At 46.5% G+C, this 26,533-nt stretch overlaps 1 protein-coding gene across 2 annotated transcripts in view; it reads left to right on the top strand.

Annotated features, from left to right (window-relative positions):
• LOC309567760 (GTPase KRas-like) overlaps positions 1 to 26,533 on the top strand; it is a 175,248-nt gene that overhangs the window by 22,686 nt on the left and 126,029 nt on the right. Inside the window, exon 2 of one of the 2 annotated variants that reach the window (XM_082273207.1) lies at positions 18,115 to 18,241. In XM_082273207.1, coding sequence (XP_082129333.1) covers positions 18,131 to 18,241 — 111 coding nt within the window. In that variant the 5' untranslated portion in view covers positions 18,115 to 18,130. Of the gene's footprint in view, positions 1 to 18,110; positions 18,242 to 26,533 lie in introns of both variants that reach the window. The other variant, XM_082273206.1, reaches the window with a different exon arrangement.

Genomic DNA, 26,533 nt, shown 5'->3' with positions numbered 1-26,533 from the left:
CCCTATCTCTCTGGCTGCATGCTGTGGGCTGCAAGGAGGGGGGGCTGTGCTGCACTGTCTGTGTCAGTTTGTGTATGTGTGAACGGCTGTGTGCTGTGGGGCATGATTTTTATCATGTTTGGGGCACTTCCAGCGACCGCTGCGGCGGTCCGCCATGTTTTTACATGCTATGCTATGTTTGGTCCACCTCGCTGAGGTGGAGGAGCGGCGGTTTCGGCGCCATTTTGGCAGCGCTCGCTCCGGCCGCATGGTATCACTGCGGGCGGCCATTTTCTTGTAGCCTTCCATAGGCTTTCATGGAGCGCCCTGTGTTGCATCGCTTCCTCTCCCTGGGTGCACCGATCGAGGCAGCAGCGATGGTCTCTACAGGTTTTTACCTCCCTATCCCTTTATCCTTGCCTGTGTTGAGCCTTTTTCTCCCGGTGGGGGTAAAAATTGTGCCAGTGTGTGTGTGCGGTGGGCAGCACTCGCCGCGCTTGTTTAAGGGGCAATTAACCCTTTATTTTCCGGCTTATCATTGGGGCAATGGATTCTCAGGGACACAAACTTCCTACCACTTGGTGGGTGACCAAGGGCTGTTCCCCCCCCCCCCCCCAGGGGGGGTTTTGGCTGCGGTTGTGGCTAATCTTGCTGCTCAGGTGCTAATGCTTGTGGCTGTTCAATCCACACACCGACCCAGAGTTTTCAATCTCCTCTGACAGGGGGGGCTGGTGATGGGGCTGCTATAGCTGGGGTCTCCTTATCGGGGTCCCGTTCCTCCCTGGGTCTTGTGGGGTCCGAGGTGGAGGCTGAGGTAGAAGGGGTGGATAATTCTCCCCCTGGCTCGCCTGAAGAGCTTGCACTCATGGATGAATTGGTTGCTTCTATCAAGCAAACACTGCGTTTACGGGTTGAACCACGTCCTCCTGCTGCCCTGGCAGCTTATGGGACACAGAAAAGACGCAAGACATCGCAGGTCTTTCCCTGCACTGATGATTTTCAGCGCGCTGTTAAGGAACAATGGCGCAATATACGCAAGCCTTTTGCTGTACCAAGTAGGTTCAGGCTGCGTTATCCTTTCACGCCCGCTACTGATGAATAGGTCCACTGCGATTCCTGCAGAGGATACCTCGGTGTTCCGGGATGCTACGGGCAGGAGGCTGGAGTCTCTTGCCCGTCATGCTTACTCTATTACGGGTTCTATGTTAAAGGCTCTATTAGGGCAGCCCAGGCTGTCGCGAATTGGACGCAGGCACTCAGGCGCGTCCTGGTGGCTGATTCAGCCTCACCGGCGACATTGGATATGGTGGATAAAATCCATCAGGGTGTCGTGTATTTGTGTGATGCGGCCCTGGATATAGTACCGTTGGCTGCACGTGTACACAGTGTGGCGGTATTGTCTCGCCGCCTGGTTTGGTTGAAGTGTTGGTCTGTGGACCAATCTTCGCGCAAGACCTTAGCCAATCTGCCCTATGATGGATCTCGCCTTTTTGGCGAATCCTTGGATGCACTGATAAAGGGGGTCACGGGTGGTGAGGGCACGCTCCTGCCCCGATCCCACCAGGCTAAGGCTGCTCATGGTAAGTAGCATGCTTCTTTTCGGCCCTCTCAGGGGTCCTTTCGTGCCTTTCGGTTGCCCTATAGGGGAGAACCATTCAAAAGCCAAGGCTCCCAAAAGAAGCCGTGGTCGGGTAAGCATAAGTCCGGCCAGTCCGGATCCGCTGCCCATAACAATGCGGCCTGAAGGGGCACCCTCACCCAGTTCTGGGGTGGGGGGACGCTTGCTCGGTTTTTCTTCAACCCTGGTTGGCCCGTGTTCGGGACAGGTGGGTTCAGGAAATCGTTCGTTTTGGTTACAAGATCGAGTTTTCTCTCCTGCTCTCCGGCCGGATTTTTTCCCTCAGGTGGTTCCGGTGCCTCACCGGGACAGATTTCGGGGGTTCTCTTCCAATCTGTTCACTGTGCCCAAGGAGGAGGACAGGGTACGTCCAATTCTGGACTTCCAGGCTCTGAACCGCTTTGTGCGGGTTCGCAAGTTCCGCATGGAATCCCTGCGGTCGGTGGTGGCTGCCCTGGTTCCGGGGGAATTCATGACTTCCATCGACTTGAAGGATGCGTGCCTTCACATCCCGTTTTTTTGTGGGTCACCAGAGGTGACTTCGATTCGCCATTGCGGAGGATCATTACCAATCGTGGCGTTACCTTTTGGTCTCGCTTCGGCTCCACGGGTTTTTTTTCGCCAAGGTGCTTGCACCGGTTTCTGGCTTTGTTGAGAGCCCAGGGCATCTCTGTCCTGGGGTATCTGGAAGTTATTCTGGTTCGGTCTGCGACCAGCCAGGGTCTGGAGGAGGACCTGTCCTTCACGATGCTGACTCTCAGGAGTTTGGTTGGGCGATTGATTTTCCACAGTCGACGCTGTGTCCGTCGTTTCGTCTTCCCTACCTGGGAATGATTCTGGACTCGGTCCAGGCGAAGGTCTTCCTACCAGACGACAAACTCAGGACTCTTCAGGAGAAGTCGGGTCCCTCAGGGGCGTTCCGTGCTCGTCACTCCGGACGCGCATGAGATGTCTGGGATTGATGGTCTCGGCTTTCAAGGCGATTCCCTTCGCCCAGTTTCACACGCGGGGTCTCCAAGCGGAGATCCTGTCATGGTGGGACGGGCGACCGCAATCTCTGGTTCCAGATTTCGTTGGGCCATCGCACCAGAAGGGATATTCTGTGGTGGCTCCAGTCCCCGGCGGTGTCGGGGGGCAAGTCTTTTCGTCCTCTCTCATGGACGGTGGTCACCATGGATGCCAGCCTGTCGGGCTGGGGTGGTGTTCTGGGCGTTCTGTCTGCCCAGGGAACTTGGTCGGAGGCGGAATCCTCCCTTCTGATCAACATTCTGGAATTGCGTGCGATGAATCTCTGCCTTCATCGTTGGCCGGACGGGCTGCAGGGCTGTCCGGTTCGGGTGCAGACGGACATTGCCACGGCGGCGGCTTACGTCTTTCGCCAAGGGGGCACCAAGAGAGCCCGGGCGGCTCGGGCAGTGGCCGACATTTTGTCTTGGGCCGAGACACATGTCCCGGCGATATCGGCGGTTCGCATTCCGGGGTTGGAGAACTGGCGGGCGGCTTATCAGATGCCGCCAGTCCCTGGACCAGGGGGAATGGCCCCTCCGTCCGGATGTTCTCCAGATGTTGTGCGCGAAGTGGGGTCTTCCGGAGGTGGACCTGTTCGCGTCTCATCTGAACAGCAAGGTGAACAGGTTCGTGGCAAGGCCACGCGATCCTCGGGCAGACGCGTCAGTCGCGTTGGTAGCTCCGTGGCATCAGTACCGACTGATGTATGCGTTTTTCACCGTTTTCAATTGCTGCCCAGGTTCCTTCGCAGGTTGGACTCGGAACCGAAACACAGTGATTCTTGTGACACCGGACTGGCCTTGTAGGTCCTGGTACGCAGACCTCGTGCATTTGGCGGTCGACGCCCCGTGGCGTCTGCCTCTTCGGGAAGATCTCCGGTCTCAAGGGCTGATATTTCATCCTGCCTTACAGTCGCTGGCTTTGCCGGCCTGGCTGTTGAAACCGAGGTCCTGAGGGATAGGGGTCTCTCCCCTGAGGTCATTCACACTTTGATCGACGCGAGGAATTTTTCCTCGGGGAAGGTCTTTTACCATACTTGGTAGGCCTATTTTGCCTGGTGTGAGTCCAGGGGGTCTTCACCTCGCCCGTGGTCGGTGTCTGGGGTGTTGTCCTTCCTTCGAGAAGGTGTTGACAGCGTTTGGCGCTGGTTACATTCAAGGGTCAGGTGTCTGCGAGGGCCGTTCTTTTTTCAACGTCCTATGGCATCTAACTCCTTGGTTGGCACTTTTTGTTCGGGGGCATCTGGTCCCTCCTAGGAGGGTGCCTCTTTGGGACTGGAATCTTGTTCTTCTTTTTTTTTTTTTTTTTTTTTTTATATTTATAATTTTATTTAGAATTTTCAGAGGAAAAAAGAAAGAACATTACAGAATATATAACTCCTTAATAAGTAAATAGCTTACAAAGACATCAACCACATCATTTTTCTCATCACCTAGGTCTAATAAAGACCTCTGGAGATTCCGGACTCATTAATATATAATCATTTGTCAAATATTCAGCTAGGACAAGATATTGTTAGGTCATCAAGTCTCCGTCTCTATTCCCACTCATTTAATCCTTACCTCTCTTTACTTCCTTATACTTTAACCTGAATAACCTAGCCTTTAATTTTGTCTTAGTTTCCCCTTCTTCTTCTGTCTGTTCATTCCCTTCCTTTTCTATATTCCCCCCCCCCTCTCTCTCCTCATTCATACCCACTGTCCACACCACCCATACACAACAACAAAACAAAACAAAAAAAAAAGGTTCTCCTTCCCTCTCTCCCCTCTCCCCCCCTCTCAAGGAGTGGCAAAGAACCCCTCCCCTCTCATACATCTCCTACACTCTGAGATGGGGGCCCCAGCAATTGTTTGCCCGCATCTGAGGATATAAACAAATTCCATGTTATCCATGTTTTTTTGTATTGTTCCTGTTTGTGTTGTGAGGAAAGCACGAGATCCTCCATTTTATTAATATGTTCTAATTTTCTAGCCCAGTCGAACACCGTTGGCGCTTGTCTATTTCTCCAATGTTGGGGTATACATGCTCTTGCGGCATTCATCATGTGCGGTAGTACTGATCTTGCATATTTCCTCTCTGACTGATCTGATATTTGCAGGAGGCAGAAGGCAGAAGGCAGCTTCTTCCTTGATTTTATAGTCTGTTACTTTTTGGACTATATCACCAATCTCTGACCAAAATTTCTTTATCTCTGGACAGTTCCAGAAAATATGATATATTGTGCCTTCCCCTTCTCCGCATCTCCAGCACCTATCCGATTCTTGAATGTACCACTTATGCAATTTATCTGGTGTGTTATACCACCTAGTCAGGATTTTATAATTTATTTCCTGCATTTTCGTGCATTTAGTTGGTCTAAATATTGCCCTAAACATTCTTTGCTTCTGTGTGTCCGTTATGTCTATATTTAGATCCACTTTCCATTTTTCCAACCATTTCAGATTCAGTTGGACCAATGGGGTGTTCAACATTCTATATAGAATCGACAATGGGCGGTATACACCTCCTGTTTTCTCACATAGTTTTTCAAAGTGTGTCAGTGGTTTCTTAAATTTTTCCGGCAGCGACTCTAAAAAGTGTCGCAGTTGCAATGCCTCCCATAAAAGTAGCCTATATGGACCCCCCTCATCTATTAGTCTACCGATTGAAGGCCATATCTGCTGGCTTGTAAAATTTTTGATGCCATCTTGTCCTGTTTCCCACAATTTTTTAAAATGCTGTCTCTCTAAACCTGGGGTAAATTTAGGGTTTCCCAAGATCGGATATAATGGGGATTCCATTGAGGTTAAATTTTGTCTCAGGGTCTGATGAAACCCTATTCTTGTATTTCCCAGCAAGGGATGTAACTTCAAGGGTTTAGGAAGCGTCTTATAGCACCAGATTGCCCTCTTTAATGAGACCGCCGTTTGTGCTTGTTCCATTTGAACCCATCTTTTCGATTCCCAATGGTGCCACCAGTCCAATATTCTATTTAAATGGATGGCGTGGTAGTATCTACGCAGGTCGGGTATAGCCAACCCCCCCATGTTTTTGGGGAGTGTTAGCGTATTGCGTGCTATACGTGGTTTTTTACCCGCCCAGATGTATCCACCAATCACACCCTGGATAGTTTTGAAGAAACTATTAGGAATTTTGACTGGGAGCGCTCTCATGATATATAAGTATTTTGGCAGGATGTTCATTTTGATTAAATTTCCTCTTCCAAACCATGACTGGAGGCCTCCCCTCCATTGTTCCAGAGTTTTCTTTGTCTCTCCAATCAAAGGGGTGAAGTTTAGTTCATAGATCTGGGCTAAATTAGCGGATATATACGTCCCTAGATATTTCACTGCTTTCTCTACCCATGAGAATCCAAAGTTGCTCTTTATTCTGTCTTTATTTGTTTGTGATATTCCCACTCCCATTGCTTCAGATTTCCTATAGTTTATTTTGAAATTTGAGAACTCTCCATATTGTTTAATTTCCTCTAGGAGTACTGGTAGGGAAATTTCTGGTTCTGTCAGAGTAAACAGTAAGTCGTCTGCATACGCTGCAGTCTTGTATTGTTCCTTACCTACTGTGATTCCCTTTATGTCCTGATTCAATCGAACTTTATTCAAGAAGGGCTCTAATGTCAGCACGAACAACAGGGGAGATAGTGGGCAACCCTGTCTTGTGCCATTTTTTTATACTAAGAGGTTCCGACAACACACCATTTGCCTTCACTCTTGCGGTTGGGTTGGAATAAACCCTAGTTATTCTTTCCCGCATTATTTCGCCTACTCCTATATACTTGAGCACCGACTGCATAAAGGGCCATTCAACTCTGTCAAAAGCCTTTTCTGCGTCGGTGTTCAGTATGATGCATGGTAGTTCTTCTTTGGTGGCTATATGAATTAAGTTGAGAACTCTTGTAGTGCTGTCCTTTGCTTCCCTCGCCACCATGAAACCCACTTGGTCTAAGTGTATTATTTTAGGGAGTACCTTTGCCATCCTTGCCGCTAAGATTTTTGTGAAAATTTTTAGGTCCGTATTTAAAAGCGAAATGGGCCTATAACTTCCGCAATTTGAGGGATCTTTACCCTCTTTTAAGATTAGCGTTATATATGCCATTAACGTATCCCTAGGTAGCGTCCCCTCTATTCCTCTCTCATTAAACAGTCTCTCCATGTATGGTCCCAAGATGGGGGCCAATACATGGAAATACTGTATTGTCAAGCCATCAGGGCCTGGCGCTTTACCACTTTTCATACTTTTTATGGCCTGATCTATTTCCATCTGTGAGATGTGCCTTTCCAAGTCGTCCTTATCTTCTTCAGAAAGTTTCGATAGACCTGATTGTGCCATATAGTCGTCCATTTCCTTTTGCGATTTTCCTATTTCCGGTAAATTATATAGTAATGAGTAGAAATTCCTAAATTCTTCCGTTATTTGATCAGGCAATATTTTTTTAACTCCTTCTGGGGATAGAACTTGTGGTATATATGATCTTACTTTTTGATTGTGGACAGATCTTGCTAATACTCGCATTTATTCCCTGATTCGTATGTGATTTTCTTTGATATTTGTATCGCGACTTTCGCTTTATAGTGCAACAAATCCAGTATCTGCTTTCTTACTAGTGTCAGTTCACCTATTGCTATATTTGCCTTTTTCTTTTTGTGTTCTGTTTCCATTATTTTGAGCTTATCTAGTAATCCTAGCAATTGTTTATTTCTTTCCCTTTTTATTCTTGCACCATGCTTAATTAGAATTCCCCTTATTACTGACTTATGTGCCTCCCACAGCGTGCCTATCGCACAGCCAGGTAGATCGTTAAGATCAAAGTAATCCTTAAGTTCTTTTTGTACCTCTGACCTTACTTCCTCTATCTGTAGCAGACTTTCATTTAATTTCCAAAATCTTTGTTTAGTTGATTTAATTGTGGAAATATTGTAAACCATTGACACCATTGCATGGTCTGACCATGAGATGTTGTCAATGTCGGTGTGTACCACCGCCCGGAGATGCGCATGTGGCACTAGAAAGAAATCTATTCTCGAGTAGGTCTCATGCGGATGTGAAAAAAATGTGAACTCTTTTTCGGTTGGGTGCTGGAGACGCCATACATCTATCAATTGTTCCTTATATATATTCTTCCTCATCCGCCGACACATCGCTTCTGAGGAAGTATATTTAGTTTTAGAGGTATCAGCCACGGGAGACAGCGGTGTATTGAAATCTCATCCCACTATCAATTGTCCTTGAGTGAATTCTCTGAGTATATTTAATGTTCTGGCAACAAATCTATCTTGTTGCTTGTTAGGGGAGTATAAGGTTGCCAATGTCATCTGTGTTTCTCCTATTATACCTTTTTTTGGAAGAGATATCTACCGCTGTCATCACATAGCTTCTCCTCCATCTGCCATGGTGTCTTACTGTCAATTAATATTGATACCCCTCTTGATTTTGATTGTGTGTAAGTTGAATGATATATATATGGAAATGCATTATTTTTTAAGTATGGTAAATTCCCTGATCTAAAATGCGTCTCTTGTATAAACGCTATATTCGCCTTAACTGAGTTCTGATAATATTCGCCTTTTTTCAGGCGTATTTAGGCCCTTTGCATTAATTGAAACAATCTTTATATTCTCCATTTTAAACTTATCAAATTATATAAGTAAGTGGAGACTACAGATCGTGGGAGAAGGAGAAGAAGAGAAGAAAAAAAAAAAAAAAGGAAAACCCCCCCCCCCCAAAAATCTCACAACCTACTATCGACAGTCACTCACTCGATCTCTTGTCCACACACCTCACACTAATCCAATCACTCCTATGCCCTTCCCTGTGGATCCTACCCTGCCGGTTGGAGCTAAAAAGCTCTTGTCGGATCCCCAGGTCGGATTTTTAAATCCTTCCAACACACGGCATTTTACTGCCACCTGTGTGTTCTAAACTTTTTACAGGGAATTACCTGAGGTCATACCCTCTGTCCCCGCATTCTCCCTCCCTATTCTTACTTGTATGCTTTTATTTCTCTATCTCCGCTGCCCATCCTTTCTTCCTCTACCCCTCTAGCCTCTGGTTTTCTGTGCCCTTGAGATACTCCCCTCCTAGAGCTCTGAGTATTTTAAGAGCCTTGATATCTAACAATAGCTTCCCCTTTACAACACACCGATAAAGACAGGGGAAAAGAAAAAAAAAAAAAAAAAAAAAAAAAAAAAAAACTCAGCTTGCCCCACGAACGTATAGGATTCCCCTTAAAACTTAGTTAACTCTATTTAATAGGGGCTATTGTGCCCCACATTAACACCGTACTATATATATATATATATATATATATATATATATATATATATATATATATATATATATATATATAATGTGTATATATAAATAAAAAAAAAATTAAAGTTTGGGGCCGCCAGTTACGACCCACTTTGTGATCCCTTGTATGGGGTATTACACCCTTTAATTTCCTTGTGCGCAAAAAAAAAAAAAAATTGAATTTTGGGGTCGCCAGTTACGACCTACTTTGTGATCCCTTGTATGGGGTATTTAACCACTTTACCACCAGAGGATTTTGCTGTCTTCCGTCCAGGCCACTTTTTGCGATTCGGCGCTGTGCAACTTCAACTGACAATTGCGCGGTCGTGCGACGCCGTACCCAAACGAAATTTACGTCCTTTTTTTCCCACAAACAGAGCTTTCTTTTGGTGGTATTTGATCACCTGTGCGATTTTTACTTTTTGCGCTATAAACAAAAAAAGAGCGTTTATTTTGAAAAAATAACAATATTTTTAACATTTTTTTTATATGAAATTCCCCCCAAAAAAGATGTAAAAACCAATTTTTTTAAAAAATTTTGGCCAATTTGTTTTATGCTACATATGTTTGGTAAAAAAAATCGCAATAAGCGTATTTTGATTGGTTTGCGCAAAAGTTATTGCGTTTACTAACAAAGGGAAAGATTTCTGTCATTTTTGGTGTTTTTTTTTAACGCGTAATGGCGGCGATCTGCGATTTTTTTTTTTTTTTTTTTTTTTTTTTTTTTTTTTTGCGGGACTGCGACATTGCGGCGGACAGACCAGACCCCTGACTGACATTTTTGACACTTTTGGGGGTACCAGTGACATTACTGCAGTAATCAGTGCTATAAATATGCACTGTTACTGTAAAAATGACACTGGCATGGAAGGGGTTAATTTTATTGGAGAGGGAGGGGTTAATGTATGCCTGGTGCTTACTGACGTGTAGGGGGGGAGGTGACTGTGTGAGTCATGGACAGATCGGATGTCCAGCTATGCTGAACAGTCTGATCTGTCACTCCCTGTCACTATGGAGATCCGCCCGCTGTGTTTACACACAGCGGGCGGATCTCCAGACTCGATCCCCGACGATCGGGTAAGAGCAGCGGCGATCGCCGCTGCTCCTCCCCTGGCCCGACTCCCGCTGTGAATGAAAACAGCGGGAGCGAGCCTCCGGCGGCGCGCAAGCGCCGCCCAGAAGGGGGAGTGTCCAATCACGTTAATACTACGTGGCTGGACGATAACGAACCACTCTGCCGCAGTAGTATTACTGTGAGCGGTTGTAGAGTGGTTAAACCCTTTAATTTCATTGTACACTCAAAAAAAAAAAAAAAGGGGGGGGGGGTAAATATTGAAAACTGGAGGAGTGGGGGGGCAGTGCAGAGAATGACATATCCCCTATGTGGTTTTCACCTTTAGCCTTACTGGCCCACTCTTATTTCCTCATTGTAATACTGGGTTTCTCTGACCCCCCTTCCCTGCTAAGTTCTACTGATCTTCCGGGGTCTATAGCTGAGGGGAGGGGGTTTGGAGGCTCAGGTCTCTAATGCATCCTTCAATTTCTATTGGTATGTTCTATATTTAATTCAATACTTCCCACCAGAGAAAAAAAAAAAAAAATTCTTCCCTTCTCTCTTTCTTTTTCCCCTTCTCTTCCCCTTCCCCTTTCCTTTAAAACCTAAATACATCCTTCAAATGTCAGTGTATATTACACCCAAACTTAACCGTGAGAAAAAAAAAAAAAAAAAAACCAAAACAGTGCAAGAGATACCCTTAACACTTTAACACTTCTACTAAGACTCCAGTGCCTTATTTCAGTCGGGTAAGTTAAACCCCTGCGTTTCACTGTAGTCTTCGTGGAAGGGGAGAAAAAAAAAAAAAAAAAGATAATAATTACAACCTCCTTTCTATTAATACCCCGATAAGTGACTTCATTCAGTAGGGGAGATTATGCCCCTAATTTCCACTGTGCTTTTAGTGTAATGGAGAAAAAAAAAAAAAAAAAAAAGGGGAACCCACCACCTCTCCGCAGGTTATGCCGAGAGGGGCTTAGATGTGGAGGTCTTATCCCCTCATCCCCGGCCCCTCCCATATACCAACAGGATTGCATCTTTCTTCATCTTTATTAGCCTCCAAATCCCCTCGGAAAACCCAATCCCCCCCATCCCCAATGTGATGCCCCTAGACTTTAATCCCTACCCTCCCTCCTCCCTCCTATCTCCCGAGGTTGTGTTAGCTCTCTGCGTGTATTTCCCTCGATTTCCCCCAACCAGTTTGGGGTCTCTATCGCCGGTACCCCCAGAAAGTTAAAAAAAAGCCACCCTGTCTTGAAAATTACGCATCGTGAAGAAACGGCCATCCCTGTTAAATGTTACTGTAAAGGGGAACCCCCATCTATAAGTACATCCCTTTTGCTTAGCCAATTCCAAAATGGGTTTCAGCATGGCTCTTCTCTTTAGGGTCCCTTTGGAGATGTCTGAAAAAACCTGTATGGTCATTCCTTCCATTTTCCACTCTCTGGTGTCCCTGGCCGCTCTCAGTATCAGTTCTTTTTGGGTGTAATAGTGCAGTTTACAGATTACATCCCTTGGCCTTTCCGGGTCTCTCTTCATTTGGCCGGGAACCCTATGTATTCTGTCAAACTCGATTTTACCCGGATAACTTGCCCCTAAGATAACCTTAAATAGATTATTTACTGATTCTTCCAACTGTGTATTTTTAAGTGTTTCTGTTAGGCCTCGGATTCTTAAATTATTGCGACGGCTTCGATTTTCCATGTCTTCAATCTTTAGCTGTAGCCTAGCCTCTTTTTCTCCCTGTTGTTCTGCATTCCTCTCCAGGACTGTTAGCCGCTCCTTTATTGCAACAATTTCTGCATCCTCTTTTCTTTGATTAGTGAATAGTGCTTGGATCTCATTTTTAATAAGCTGAATTTCCTTTTTATGTATCTCCTCTACCCGGTTCACTAGCTGTTCCATGTCCTTTTTAGTTGGGAGCGAACTAATCATGGCTCTGAATTCCGCCATTTGCGCTGCCCATTCAGCATTCGGGGAGGGTGCAGTCTGTTCTTTCTGGGATTTAAAGTTGAGAATCGGGGCTCTGTCCTCTAGGGGTGATGTGGCCCTTGATTCTGTGATATCACTAGAGTCCCAATCTGTCTGGGTGTCTCCTGGCTCCGCCATGCTGTTCACTGTTGTAGTTGTAAGGCTGGTAGAGAGGAATTTCCTTATCTCTCCTTCTGATTTCCCTTGTGTTTTCCCGGTGTTTTTTTTGACCTTCCGTTTTTTTGTGAGAGTCATACTAACTCCCTATCCTGTGAGAGCCAGTGGTGTGGTTTGGAGTTAACTGGGTCCTTCGGTCTTCTGGGGTACTCTATCCAGTCCTATATACCTCCAGGCTCCATATGTTAAAGTCCCAGCTCCACTTTATCACTCCTCCACCTCTCTGATAACCTTCCTCCTTTGCTCTCCCACAATCTTCTGCTGGTAGGGGGACTTGATTTATGTTCCCTATTTCACCATTTACCTCCTCATCTGTCCCCTTCCAGCTTATATCCCCAATATGACCATATGCCTGTGTGATACTAATATGTCTCTAACAGTCAATTGTTGCTGGTGCATATGGGTGAAATAGGAAAAATAGAAGGTATTCACTCACGCTTTGCGCTGGTAGTCTCTTCTCTGTTATTGCTTTTCTGGGGGTCCGGTGCTTATGTGTATGCGTTCCTCGCCGGCTCCCTTTTCCATGCCGTGTGGTCGGGAGATTTGGGAGTGCGGGCAGGCTCCTGCGACTACCCCCCTCCTTCACTTTCACCAACTTGCCGGCAAACTTCCTCGTGGGGCCCGTTCCGGACTTCCTGCTAAGGGCCACTGTGTAGGTTCCCTTCCAGGTTCCTGTTGCTCTCGGCTGGTATCCGTAACACCAGTGCGGGGGCGGGGAGAGTGTTAGCACCCCAACTCTGCTGACCGTGTACCCGGTCGTCAGACGGGAAAGCCCGTAGACACCGGCAGGGGCCGCCGCTGTATCTTAGTCTGCCTGGTGCTGCCTCTCCCTGGTCACACCGCCCCACACCTTCGGGAGGCGTCCGCTGCCGGCCCTCCTCTCATAGCCCCGGTCTCAATCTGGCCGCTGGCGTGTGGTCTGCAGCGGTAGCAGGTATCTTTCCGGTTCTCTGCAGTCTTGCCCGGTCATTCAGTTCGGCTGTCGGGGGTGATAAGAAGCGGGTCCGCGGCTTTCCTATCTCACCGCCGCCCAGCATGCTCGGTTCTCGGATGGGCTCCATGTTAGGGAGGGAGTTTTCCCGTGAGGCACCCAGAGCACAACCTCACATGACCACTTCCGGGTCCGCCCCAGGCTCGGGACTGGAATCTTGTTCTGTCCGTGTTACAACATGGTTCTTTTTTGAACGGATCAGGTAGATCTCGTTGTCTATGTTGTCCTAGAAGGTCACCTTTTGTGGTGGCGATCACGTCGGCTCGCAGAGTGTCGGAGCTGGCAGCTTGTCCTGCCATTGTCCGTATTTGGTCACTCGCTTGGTTAAGGTGGTCTTGCGACCTAACCCTTCTTTTTTTCCGAAGAGGGTTTCGGAATATCACCTCAGTGAGGTCATTGTCTTGCCTTCGCCTTGCGCGAAGTCTAAACATCCGGAGGAGGTGGAGTTGCATTCCTTGGATGCTGTTCATGGCGATTAGGGTTTACCTAAAATCGTCTGAATCTTTTCGCAGGTCGGATTCTTTGTTTGTCCTTCCGGGGGTCCTCGGAAGGGCGTAGCGGCGTCGGCTTCTGCCGTCGCCAATTGGTTCAGACAGGCCATTGAACAGGCCTATGCTTTGCGGGGAAAAATTTCCCCTGTGCCTGTGGAGGCGCACTCTACCAGATCTCTGAGTATGTCTTGAGCCTGTCGTCCATGGGGCTTCTGTGGCCCAGGTGTGTAGGGCGGCGACCTGGTCGACCGTGCACACCTTCACTCTGTTCCACGTAGGGGATGTTCAAGCATCGGCAGATGCTTCCTTTGGCCGCAAGGTTCTTAGTGCGGCGGTCCCTTCGGGTTCCTGGTTTTGGTCCTTTGGGCTGTTTGGGATTTCTTTTTATCCCTGGGTTATTTTGTTTTTTTCCTGGGTTATTGCTCCCGTTGAGCAAATTTTTTCTCGTGTTGCCCAGCTGGTTTCCTTCCTTTGGTAAGGTTACTTTCTTTGATGTGGAGACTGCGTTGCCTTTAGGCGCGGCTGCGTTTCCCACCCCTCATGTTTGCACTGCTTTGGGACGTCCCCATTGTGACGAATATGAAGATGGCGGCGACAGTCGGAGGACGTAAGAGAAAACGGAATTTTTGTAAAATCTAATTCCTTTCTCTGAGTCTTCCGACAGTCGCCGCCCCCGCCCCTCTTTTGGGGTTTAGGTACTCTACTGCTATTCCACTGAAACTGAAGCAGGAAACAGGAAGCAGGAGGGTATAGACTGAGGGGACCACCCCCGGGGTGGGGATATGTTAAAAGCTTTAATATTGACATATTCTATTGCCTAGCTACTCCTATGGAGCAAAGTCTAATACCCCATTGTGACGAATATGAAGATGGCGGCGACTGTCGGAGGACTCAGAGAAAGGAATTTTACAGGTAAGATTTTACAAAAATTCCGTCCCCCCCCCCCCCCAAGACAAATGCCAGCTGTCAGAATCGGTGGCAGAATCGGCGACCCGTCAGTTTCGGTAAAGGAAGTAACGCTCCGTCCGAACACTGACACCCATCCTGATACACCCTGCACTCAGCCGCAGTAAGCCTGCAGTCAGAAGACAGCAGCATTCATCATGTTACACCCAGCCCATATAGTAAATGGTCATCTTGGAGGTGTGTTTAGGGCTGTTATGCTAGAATACTGCCTTGCGGCCCAGTCTCTGAAGGGAGGGGATCATGTTCTGCTTCAGTATGTCACAGTACATGTTGGCATTCATAGTTCCCTCAATAAACTGTAGGTCCCCAGTGCCGGCAGCACTCATTCAGCCCCAGACCATGACACTCCCACCACCATGCTTGACTGTAGGCAAGACACACTTGTCTTTGTACTCCTCACCTGGTTGTTGTCACACACACTTAAACCATCTGAACCAAATAAGTTTATCTTGGTCTCATCAGACCACAGGACATAGTTCCAGTAATCCATGTCCTTAGTCTGCTTGTCTTCAGCAAGCTGCGAAATTTCTTGTGCATCATCTTTAGAAGAGGCTTCCTTCTGGGACTACAGCCATGCAGACCAATTTAATGCAGTGTGCGGTGTTTGGTCTGAGCACTGATAGGCTGACCCTCCCCACCCCTTTAACCTTTGCAGCAATGCTGGCAGCACTCCTACTACGTCTATTTTCCAAAGACAACCTTTGGATATGACACTGAGCATGTGCACTTAACTTCTTTGGTCGACCATGGCAAGGCCTGTTCTGAGTGGAGCCTGTCTTGTTAAACCACTGTATGGTCTTGCCCACCGTGCTGCAGCTCAATTTCAGGGTCTTGGCAATCTTCTTATAGCCTAGGCCATCTTAAAGTAGAGCAACAATTCTTATTTTCAGATCCCTGAGAGTTCTTTGTCTTGAGGTGCCATGTTGAATTTCCAGTGACCAGTATGAGAGAGGTGAGAACACCAAATTTAACACACCTCCTTCCCATTCACACCTGAGACCTTTTAACCCTAACGAGTCACATGACACCAGGGAGGGAAAATGGCTAATTGGGCCCAATTTTTACATTTTAACTTTGAGGTATACTCTTTTGTTGCCAGCAGTTTAGACATTAGTGGCTGTGTGTTTGAGGTGACAGCAAATTTACACTGTTATACAAACTGTACACTCACTATTTTACATTATAGCAAAGGTGTAATTTCTTCAGTGTTTTCACATGAAAAGATATAATAAAATATTTACAAAAATGTGAGGGGTATACTCACTTTTGTGAGAGACTGTGTGTGTGTGTGTGTGTGTGTGTGTGTGTGTGTGTGTGTGTGTATGTATGTATGTATATGTGTGTGTGTGTGTGTATGTATATATGTGTGTGTGTGTATGTATATATATATATATATATATATATATATATATATATATATATATATATATATATAATATAATATAATATGGGATGCACCGAAATGAAAATTTTGCACCGAAAATGCAGGATGCCCTTGGCCGAAAACCGAAAATGACTTTTTCCCCCCTCCCTGTCACAGTATAGGTACTGTGATGGGTTGTCAATAGGTTAATTTAATTACCAATGGTATTTGTATTATGCAGCATGAGGGGGTTAATGTATTGTCACTGCTGGTCACTGCTGCATTAGTGACCGACCAGTGGCAGTTAATTAACCCCTTTGTGCTGCATTAGTCACTAATGCAGCAGTGACAATACATTAACCCCCTCATGCTGCATAATTAATACTAATACCAATGGTAAGCTGCCTCAGCTATCACCCCCCCCCCCCCACACATCAGCCTCAGCATCCCTCTCCTACTCACTCAGCTCCTCCGGTGTCCATTATTCAAAAGTCCCGCCTCTGGCCGGCCGCCCGCCCGCCTCCCGGTGATGTCACTACTACTACGATCTGTACATGAATGAAGTGACACGCCGGGCGGGAGGGAGGGCGGGCCAGCGGCCGCTAATAGCTGTCACTATGTGAGCCCTTCACTTCTCTTCAATTCCCTGTCAGCGGCACAATGTATATGAATTAACTGACACTCCGGGCGGGGCGAGCGGCCGCTAATAGATATGACTATGTGATCCTTCCCTGTCAGCGAGACTGTGTGTGAATGAGAACTGACCTGACACCGGGCGGGGGGGGGGGGGAGCGGCCGCTAATAGCTGTAACTATGTGAGCCTTCACTTCCCTGTCAGTGGAGATACACGCCTGACAGGGAAGGCTCACATAGTTACAGCTATTAGTGGCCGCTGGACCCACCCCCCCCCCCCCCCCCGCCCGGTGTCAGGTCAGTTCTCATTCACACACAGTCCCGCTGAGCTGACAGGGAAGGATCACATAGTTCTATCTATTAGCGGCCGCTCGCCCCGCCCTCCCGCCTGGTATGTCCCTTCATTCATGCACAGATTGTAGTAGGGACGTCACTGAGGGGCGGCCGGCCTGCCAGAGGCGGGACTTTTAAAACCTACCCTGCGCTGCGCCCTCCTCCTTCCTCACGGCGGCCATATTAATTTCGGCAATGTTAACCCATTATCGGCCGAAATGGGATAGGCTCATTTTCGGCCGATAATTTCGGTGCATCCCTAATAAATTAAATAAATATATATATATATATATATATATATATATATATATATATATATATATATATATATATATATATATGTATAATATGTCGTTCAAAAGTTTGTGGTCACCCAGCCGCTACTGTATGTGTGTATGTATGTGTGTGTTTTTGTTTTTTTATTTTTCCATATCCCCGGATGAAAACCCTTTTAAAAAGAGTTTGATGCAAACTGCTTCATTCACTCCTGGGGGTTGGGTGGCTTTTAGCTTGTGGATCCATCTAAGCACCATCTGGAGGAGGGTCTTGTTCCAGTCACTTCCTCGGATGTATGGATGGATTTGATCCAAAATCAGTTAACATTTGGACATTTGCCATTATGCACCAATGTTACTTGACAGCCTAAAGGTAAATCAGGATTGCATGTCTGCATGACCCTAATGTGCCTGTAGGCCCTCCTCTTATCTGCAACAATGGATTCCAACTTGATGGATTCGAAGAGGTGGTGGATGTGGGGTCCACGTGAGAAATCTGCATTTTCATTCATTTACATCATAATACGCTACGTTGATTTGATGTCATTTGTTCAAGCATGTCACCTTTATTTATAGGCACTATTTGAATTAAGATCTAATGTTTACCTGCCAAATATGTGGAAAAAGTCAACAAATTTAATGGCGTGTAGTGTACCTAATTGACTGTAACTACACTCACCCCTATGATCCAAATCTACTGTCCAGAAGTCATTTTTCTGACTTGCTGCTATCGTCTACACATGTCTGAGCTTTCAATAATTCCACGTAGACCTCTTTGTGACTACTATAGGCAGGTAACTTGCTATGGGTTTTGAAAGTAAATCACACCAAAACTGCCTTCAGTTTTGATATTAGAACCTGAAGACTATTTTATATCTTTTTCTGTTCTTGTTCTCCAGCATGAAGTTTCTTTTTATTAAAGCGATCTTCTGACATATTTAAATACTTCTTCTTTTGCCTTAGACAGAATCTGCGCAAGTGAAATGACTGAATACAAGCTTGTCGTGGTTGGTGCTGGAGGCGTGGGCAAGAGTGCTCTGACCATCCAGCTCATACAGAACCACTTTGTTGATGAGTATGATCCCACTATTGAGGTGAGCAGAACACCTATTATTTTAAAAACCTAAGGCCAGTTCACACCAAATGCAGTCCAGTGGTTTCCAATGGCACAGTTCACATCAGCGCTTGCAGTTCCAGTGCGTCCCAGTTCCAGAAAAAAAAAAAGTAGAACATGCTGCATTTTTCCTGCACTGGACTCTACTGGAACGCTGTAAAATGCATCAAAGACACACAGAAATGCACCTAAATACACTGGAATGCGTCCTTATTTAAGGTTAGGAAAAAAGAGGGGGGGGAAAAATGCACTGGACTGAACCAAAATTGTGCATGCAGAAAAGCATCTGGAACGCATCCGGACTGCGTTTCTATGGTGTGAACTGGCCCTTAAAAGTTTGTGCTTCACTGCAACTTTTTTTTTTTTTAATTTCATGACCTACACAGCAATAACATTGTACGCTTGAAATCAGATAGTTTGATATGAGTTTAGTTGCCTACATAAACCCATCTAATTCTAAGCTTTCAATGTTAAGTTATTTATATCTGTCTTTGGTCAGTGAACCAAAGTAAACAGACTTGGGGGTGGAAGTATAACCCATAAATCTGCATCACTGAGCCAGGCACATCTTGTGTGGTGTGGCAGAAAATCGTGTAAATTACACGATTTGCTTTAAAAAAAATGTGATTTTTGGCTTGGATGTAAAATCCTATTCTTGGAGTACATCACAGGACATCCTCATATCCATTATCATAGGGTTATGCTGTCACCTTCATGTGAGTGGGCACTAGAAAAAAAGACAGTAATCACCTCCCAGGTATAACCTCTCCTAGCTAGGCACAGCCTTGGTTTTGTAGCAAGCGATGTACAGGACAAGAGGTGGGATCCCTGTATACTATTACGTACTCTATGAAAACGATTTTACAGGTTAACCAAAAATCCTGTTTCTCTTTCATTCATTGATGGCTCCTGTCATTCTTGACCATTGGGTTATACTGCCCCCTACAGGAGTAGGACACTAGACAAAAAAAAAATTCTGGCTACACCCATGGGAAATCCCAGGGGATATACTCCCTCTCTCTGCTATGGTCACTCATTTTTTTTCTGTTGCAAAACAAGTTTTAAGGTGCAAAGCACCAGTTCCCTGCGCTCAGAGAGGTGTAGCTTCTAGTCCAACTCATTAAGGTCTTTCCACTGTTTCTGGAGCTGTGGATGCGACAACCCAGGAAAAAATGCTGCGGCCTTGCTGCCCTTTACACGACCAGGGAAGTCTGGAAATACTGTAAACAACAAACAAACACAGGGGCGCACAGGCCTAGTGCATTATCCTTTGGTTGGTTTATTTAAAAGTAAGAAGATTAAAAATACTCACAAACAAGTTTCTTGGTTAAAAGCATATCATGTAAGGAACGCAGTCCTCAGTAGTATGATCCGAGGGTAAGTTATCCCTTGAGTTAGTAGTGGCTAACGCGTTTCGAGGCTTAGCCTCTTCCTCAGAGCCTAAAAAAGCATGTCTAAGCCCTTGCTTAAATACTATACAATGACATTTGAAACAAAGACACAGATTGGGGTCAGACCCTCCTCCTGTGGGGCGTGTGCAAAAGGCGCCCGCCCACCTCATCAATGGACAATGTGGAAGTCATGTGCATTGTGGGGGGTGCCTACCCCTAGAGACATTTTAGGTCAGAACAGAAAAAAAAAAAAAAAATATATATATATATATATATATATATATATATATATATATATATATATATATATATATATATAATATATATTTTTTTTTTATTTTTTTTTTTCTGTTCTGACCTAAAATGCCTCGAAACGCGTTAGCCACTACTAACTCAAGGGATAACTTACCCTCGGATCATACTACTGAGGACTGCGTTCCTTACATGATATGCTTTTATCACAAACTCGTTTGTGAGTATTTTTAATCTTCTTACTTTTAAATAAACCAACCAAAGGATAATGCACTAGGCCTGTGCGCCCCTGTGTTTGTTTGTTGTTTACTCATTTTTTTTTCTGCCTAGTCAGGAGTAAGGACCTAGTTCTTTGCTGGGATCTTTGATCCTGGCAAAATTTTCTAGATAGAAAATGTTTTCCTCCTGGATTTTTTTCTGTGAGATCTACTATTGACTGCCAGACTGGGCGACGGGCTGGATAATCTAGATCCAGTGGTCACCCCAGTCTGGCCGGCGAGCGCGTGCAGGCCTCAGCTCCTTGCTAGGTCGGCCGCGACATAGCGTTACTGGACGGGCGCTGGCCCTGCGAGTTAAATGCCTTGCGAGGTCGCATACGACCGGGCCTTGGCCTGAGTCACAGCGTTTCTCCTGGCCGACAGCCCCCTTTTTCGATGGAGAGGAGGACCTGTCTGGGGCGGTGCCCACCTGGTTTCTGGTATGGTGAGTAGCTGTCCCCCTCTACCCTTGGTGGATTTTGGGGTGGACATGGGTCCCTCCATGGGACGGTCGGACCCCCGGGTTCCCCTCCTTCCCATAGGCCCTCCCCCCCCCCCCCCCATATATGTTGGGGGATGTATTTTTTTGGGGTGGTCTGGCCACTTTCCTGGGATATGGGCAGGGCGCTAACTGACGATGGGGGCTGGGTGGTGCGCCGCCTGCGGCGACCAAATGATCGATTGTGCGCTTAGGGGTTATACCTGGTAGGGGCTCCTGCCAGGGCCTACCTGTCCTGCCTGGATCTGTCCTGAGGCCTGGCTTCCCAATTCTGGGTGCCTGTATGCCTCGTGGTGCCACCATTTCGTTGTAGCCTGTGTGTTTCTATACACATCGGCCATGTTTGTGTAGTCTGGCGCACATTTGCCATTGGTTTACCATTGTAAATAGCCGCGGCCATGGCGGTGGAGCTCTGTGGGTGGCGATTCCTGGTGCTTACCCTTGATTATTTAGCTTCTTGATCGCCGCACATGTAGTGCAGATTCTCCTGGTGGTTGCAGGTGCCTGTGTCTGCGGGTGGTGAGTCTGGTGCGGTTCTCTCCCTCTCTGCTGAGGATCGCTCTGTGCCTTGTACTTGGAGACCAGGTGGAGCTGCCAGTGCGGTGGGGCCTGTCCGTTAGAAGTGTGTTTCCCCACTCACGGTGACTCATGGAGTCTTTGGAGCATGTTTCCCCATCTGATCCCCCTCTGATCCCCCTCTGAGGCTGCAGGGCCCTCTGGGTCCCAACTTTCCATCCGTGCACTGACGACGGTCCTGGAGTCCCTTGTGTCCCAGGCAGAGGGAGCTTGTGGGCGATAGGCTAGCAAAAAGCGCCCCCTGCCTTATCTGTCTCCTCAGATCCTGAATCTGATTTCGGCCACTGCGGACGTGGGTCACCCTTCTGGGTCTGCGACGCATGCGTCTAGAATCCTCTGATAGTGAGGATGATTCCTCCCCGTCTGCAACCGTGCACGAAAAGACACTGGTAGATGCACTGATTGTATCTGTGTGTGAGACCCTGAAAATGAAGGACACAGCTGAGGCTGTGAATGAGGCGCAGGTACCCTTTGGCACTCACAGGCCATCCAGAGCGGCAAAGGTGTTTCCTTTCCCCCCGCCTATTTTGACAGAATTTTTGCTAAAGAGTGGGGATGACCAAAGCATCCCCGTGGGATTCCGAAGCGCTTTACTAGGCGTTACCTCTATGAGGAGTCCCTTCTTAAGAAGTGGACTGTTTCACCGGTGGCGGACCCTCCAGTTTCCAGATTAAACAAGGCAACCGTGATTCCGGTGGAGGAGTCCCCGGTCTTTAAGCATCCGGCTGACCAGAAGGCGGAGGCTGTGGCCTGCATTATGTACACTCTCTGGCTGGCTCGTCAGTGAGGCCAGTATTTACCATTGCCCTAGTGTTGCAAACTCTGACTGAGTGGGCTAGGGTCTTATGCAGTGATCTGGAGGGAGAACAACTCCCTCATGCCTTTGCTGAGATGGCAGACCAGCTGATCCAAGGGCTGCAGTTTATCTATGATGCCTCTTTTGATGTGGTTCCCCCGTTGGCTCGCCTCTGTTTTGGCAGTGGTCCTTCAGGTGTGTCTTTTGACTCAAATGCTGGTTTGTGGACCAAACTTCTAAAAAGGCCTTGACTGATCTTCCCTTTCAAGGAGATCATCTGTTTAGAGCTACCCTAGATGACATCATTAAAGGTCTCACAGGGAGGAAGAGAACCTTTCTTCTGCAGGCTATTAAGGGCAAGAAACCTCATCCTAGACATGGATCTTCCTTCTCGGCTCATACGTTTTTTCGTCCCTCAGGGTTGACTGACAGGGGCTTGAAACCTTTTAGGGCCTCCTCTGGTGGATCTAAACAAACCTGGTCTGGCAAGCCGAGAGCGGGCTTCTCCAGACCTCCGGACAAGGCTCCTTCTGCAATGTGCCATTCACCAGCATTTACTCCGCTTTGCTGTGGGAGAGGATCATTATCAGTTTGTGGCATTACCCTTTGGTCTGGCCTCCACTCCTTGAGTCTTCACAAGTGTTGGCTCCAGTGCTAGCCTTGCTACAGCAACAGGGGTGGTACTGGGCTACCTGGATGATCTCCTTCTGTGAGCAGAGTCTCCCTCTGCTCTGGTGGAGAACCTGGAGATCACAATACGAACTCTGCGGGAATCTGAATATTCAGAAGTCTGCCCTAGTTTCGTCCACAAAGCTGGACTATTTGGGCCGGACTCTGGACTCGGCCGTAGCCAGAGTGCTCCTTTCTCTGGACAAACTCCAGAAATTGCAGGCTGCAATTTGCCTCCTGCTGTCCAACAAATGGTCCTCCCGCCGAACTTGCATGTGGGTGCTGGGCCTGATGGTATCTAGCTTTTGAGGCGGTTCCGTTTTCACAGTTCCATACGAGGTCCCCGTAAAGGGAGTCAGGAAACAAAGGAGTCCCTGATATAATGACTTCGCTCTCAGGCGCTTTGGCTGGGAAAATCCTTCCTCCCTCTTGTATTGGACAGTGGTCACCATGGATGCCAGCCTGTCGAGCTGGGGAAGCGTCCTCGGCAAGCATTCTGCTCAGGGCATCTGGATACTGGAAGAGTCCAGACTACCGATCAATGTCCTGGAACTTTGAGCGATCTGACTGTGTCTGGATCATTGGACGGATCGTCTTCAGGGATGCCCAGTGCGCATTCAATCGACAATGCCACAGCCATGGCTTATGTCAATCACCAAGGGGGCACAAGATGTGCCTTGGTGGCTCTGGAGATAGCCAGCATTCCAAAGTGGGCAGAAAGGTTCGTTCTAGTCCTCTCCACCTTACACATTCCTTGAGTGGAAATTTGGCACATGGATTACCTCATTTGACAGGCATTTGACCAAGTCGGATCTGTTGGGGTCTCGGCTCAACAAAGATGCAGAGGTTTGTGGCTCGGTCAAGGGATCCCCTGGCAAACGCCACAGACATGCCGGTGGCCCCGTGGGGTCAGTATCGTCTGATCTACTCCTTCCTTCCTCTCAAGCTCCTATGCAGGATCGAGGCAGAAGGGATTCCGGTCATCTTAGTGGCTCCTGACTGGCCTCGCCGGGCCTGGGATGCCAATCCAGTGCAGCTGGTCGCCGACATTCCTTGGAAGCTTCCTCTCAGGGAGGATCTGTTGTCCCGAGGACCGATCTTTCATCCCGCTTTAGAGTTGCTGGCTTTGACGGTTTGGCTATTGAACGCCAGGTGCTGAAGGAAAGTGGGTTATCGGAGTTGGTGATTCCTACCCTGTTGAAAGCTAGGAAATCTACTTCTAGGAAGATCTACCATCGTATGTGGAAGACATATATTGCGTGGTGTCTCTTGGGGTTCCTCCCGGCTCCTTCTCGGTGGTTCAGATATTAACCTTCCTTTAATGGGGGATTGAACAGAAATTGACCTTGAGTACCATCAAGGGCCAGGTATCAGCCTTGGCTTTCTTTTTCCAACGACCTTTGGCCACACACCACCTGGTGCATACTTTTCTTCAGGGTGTCCGACATTTGTTTCTTCCAGTGCCGGCTCTGGAGATCACAATACGAACTCTGTGGGATTCTGAATTTTCAGAAGTCTGCCCAATAGTGCGGGCTCTGTCTCCTTGGGATCTTAATTTTGGTGATTTCAGCTCTACAGAAGCCTCCCATGGAAATATTTGTATTTGTATGCTGGCAGCACTCGTACGTCTATTTCCCAAAGACAACCTCTGGATATGACGCTGAGCACTACCCAACTGCTCTGGTCAAACATGGCGAGGCCTGTTCTGAGTGGAACCTGTCCTGTTAAGCCGCTGTATGGTCTTGGCCACCGTGCTGCAGCTCAGTTTCAAGGTCTTGGCAAACTTCTTATAGCCTAGGCCAGTGATGGCGAACCTTGGCACCCCAGATGTTTTGGAACTACATTTCCCATGATGCTCAACTACACTGCATATTGCATGAGCATCATGGGAAATGTAGTTCCAAAACATCTGGGGTGCTAAGGTTCACCATCACTGGCCTAGGCCATCTTTATGTAGAGCAACAATTCTTTTTTTCAGATCCTCAGAGTTCTTTGCCATGAGGTGCCATTTTGAACTTCCAGTGACCAGTATGAGAAAGTGAGAGCCATAACACCAAATTTAACACACCTGCTCCCCATTGACACCTGAGACCTTGTAACACTGAGTCACATGGCACCAGGGAGGGAAAATGGCTAATTGGGCTCAATTTGAACATTTCTAATTAGGGGTGTATTCACTTTTGTTGCTAGCGGTTTGGACATTAATGGCTGTGTGTTGTTATTTTAATGGGACAGCAAATTTACACTGTTATACAAGCTGTTCACTCACTACTTTACATTGTAGCAAAGTGTAATTTCTTCAGTGTTGTCACATAAAAAGATATAATAAAGTGTACTCACTTTTGTGAGATACTGTGTGTGTATACAGTACTACATATACTCCAGAATCTTGTGTAACTAACCCCTATAATGCATATGCTTATGCTACACTTGTGACAACACAAGTTTTACCTTTATATCATAACATTTACAGTGTTTCTATTTTGAACTGCAATAATATATGAAAGTGCAAAATTGTGCAATTTTATAAGCATTAAACTGCAAAACACACATGACTGAGTGAATATAGAAAAATGTGCAAAACAGCTGAACAAAGTGACAAAAAAAAAGTCATTCAGGCACAGAGACGCAGTTCGGCCCAACCCCCTCTCTCCCTTCATTGGCTCACTGACTTTGACAGCAGCGGGAGCCAATGGTGCTGCACTGCCGTCTCAGCCAATGAGGGAGCATCCGAGACTATCCTGCAACATCTCTGGATTGAGATGGGCTCAGGTAAGTATTGGGGGGCTGCTGCACACAAGGTTTTTCATCCTAATGCATAGAATTAATTGAGATAAAAAAAAAACTTTCTGACTTTACAACTACTTTATTATTATTATTATTATTATTATTATTATTATTATTATTATTATGATAAATAGTTTAAACCCGCGCTAGGAACAAAAATGTGAAAAATTTTATATAAAAAAAAACATTTTTTGCAACTGCTGTTCACTAAGTGTAAACTTAGGAAAGATAGTATACTAAAAACAGCACTTGCAAAAAATATGTTATAACTCTACAAAATAAATGTGGGTCACCAATATGGTGGTGATCATTAAAGTGCAAATTAATTGGTACAATAAATGATCACAAATTCAAGGTGTAATGGTGCTAAATACATGCTATACCCCAGTAGATCCCCTTCTTCTGTACCACTCAAAAGAAAGGATGGACCAACATAGTGAAGCCCGAATGTATGTTTATTAATTGATAAGTAAAATACTCACAAAAGTTAAAATAGAGGTCCGCATGTAATAAAAAACGTATTCTCGCAATCCTTCCAGGAACGCAGCCGGCGTGCGTTCCTCGGACTCCAGGAAGTGACGTCGGTTGCCGTGACCGGATGTACGTCGACACGTTTTGCTCACCTACAAGGGTGTTTTCTTGGAGGAGTCCCGTCCTTTTGGATCCATTACAAGGCTCATTTGACCTTCCCTGAAGGTCCAATGGTTCTGGTGAGTGGATTTCCAAAGGGATTCGGGACACCTTTGCACTGTTTGAAGCACCTATTGCACTTTGTCAGCTGCACTTTGAGCACGTTGCACTCAGTATTGGACTATATTTGAGCAGTTATATTGGACTGTTATATCCGTACTCATTTATTGCAGCAAGCATTGTTACACTCAGCACTATTGCACTTTGCTTTTATTGCACCTATTAATATTGTATTTAGCACCATTGCACCTTGAATTTGTGATCATTTATTGTACCAATTCATTTTGTATTCAGCACTATTGCACTTTAATGATCACCACCACATTTATTTTGTAAGCGATACCATATTTTTTGC

The sequence above is a fragment of the Pelophylax lessonae genome (genome assembly GCF_965119305.1).
Source record: "Pelophylax lessonae genome assembly, chromosome: 12".
NCBI classification, from domain to species: Eukaryota; Metazoa; Chordata; class Amphibia; order Anura; family Ranidae; genus Pelophylax; species Pelophylax lessonae.
The sequence above is the reverse complement of the archived record's forward strand: the minus strand, read 5'-3'. Positions and strand labels throughout refer to the sequence as shown.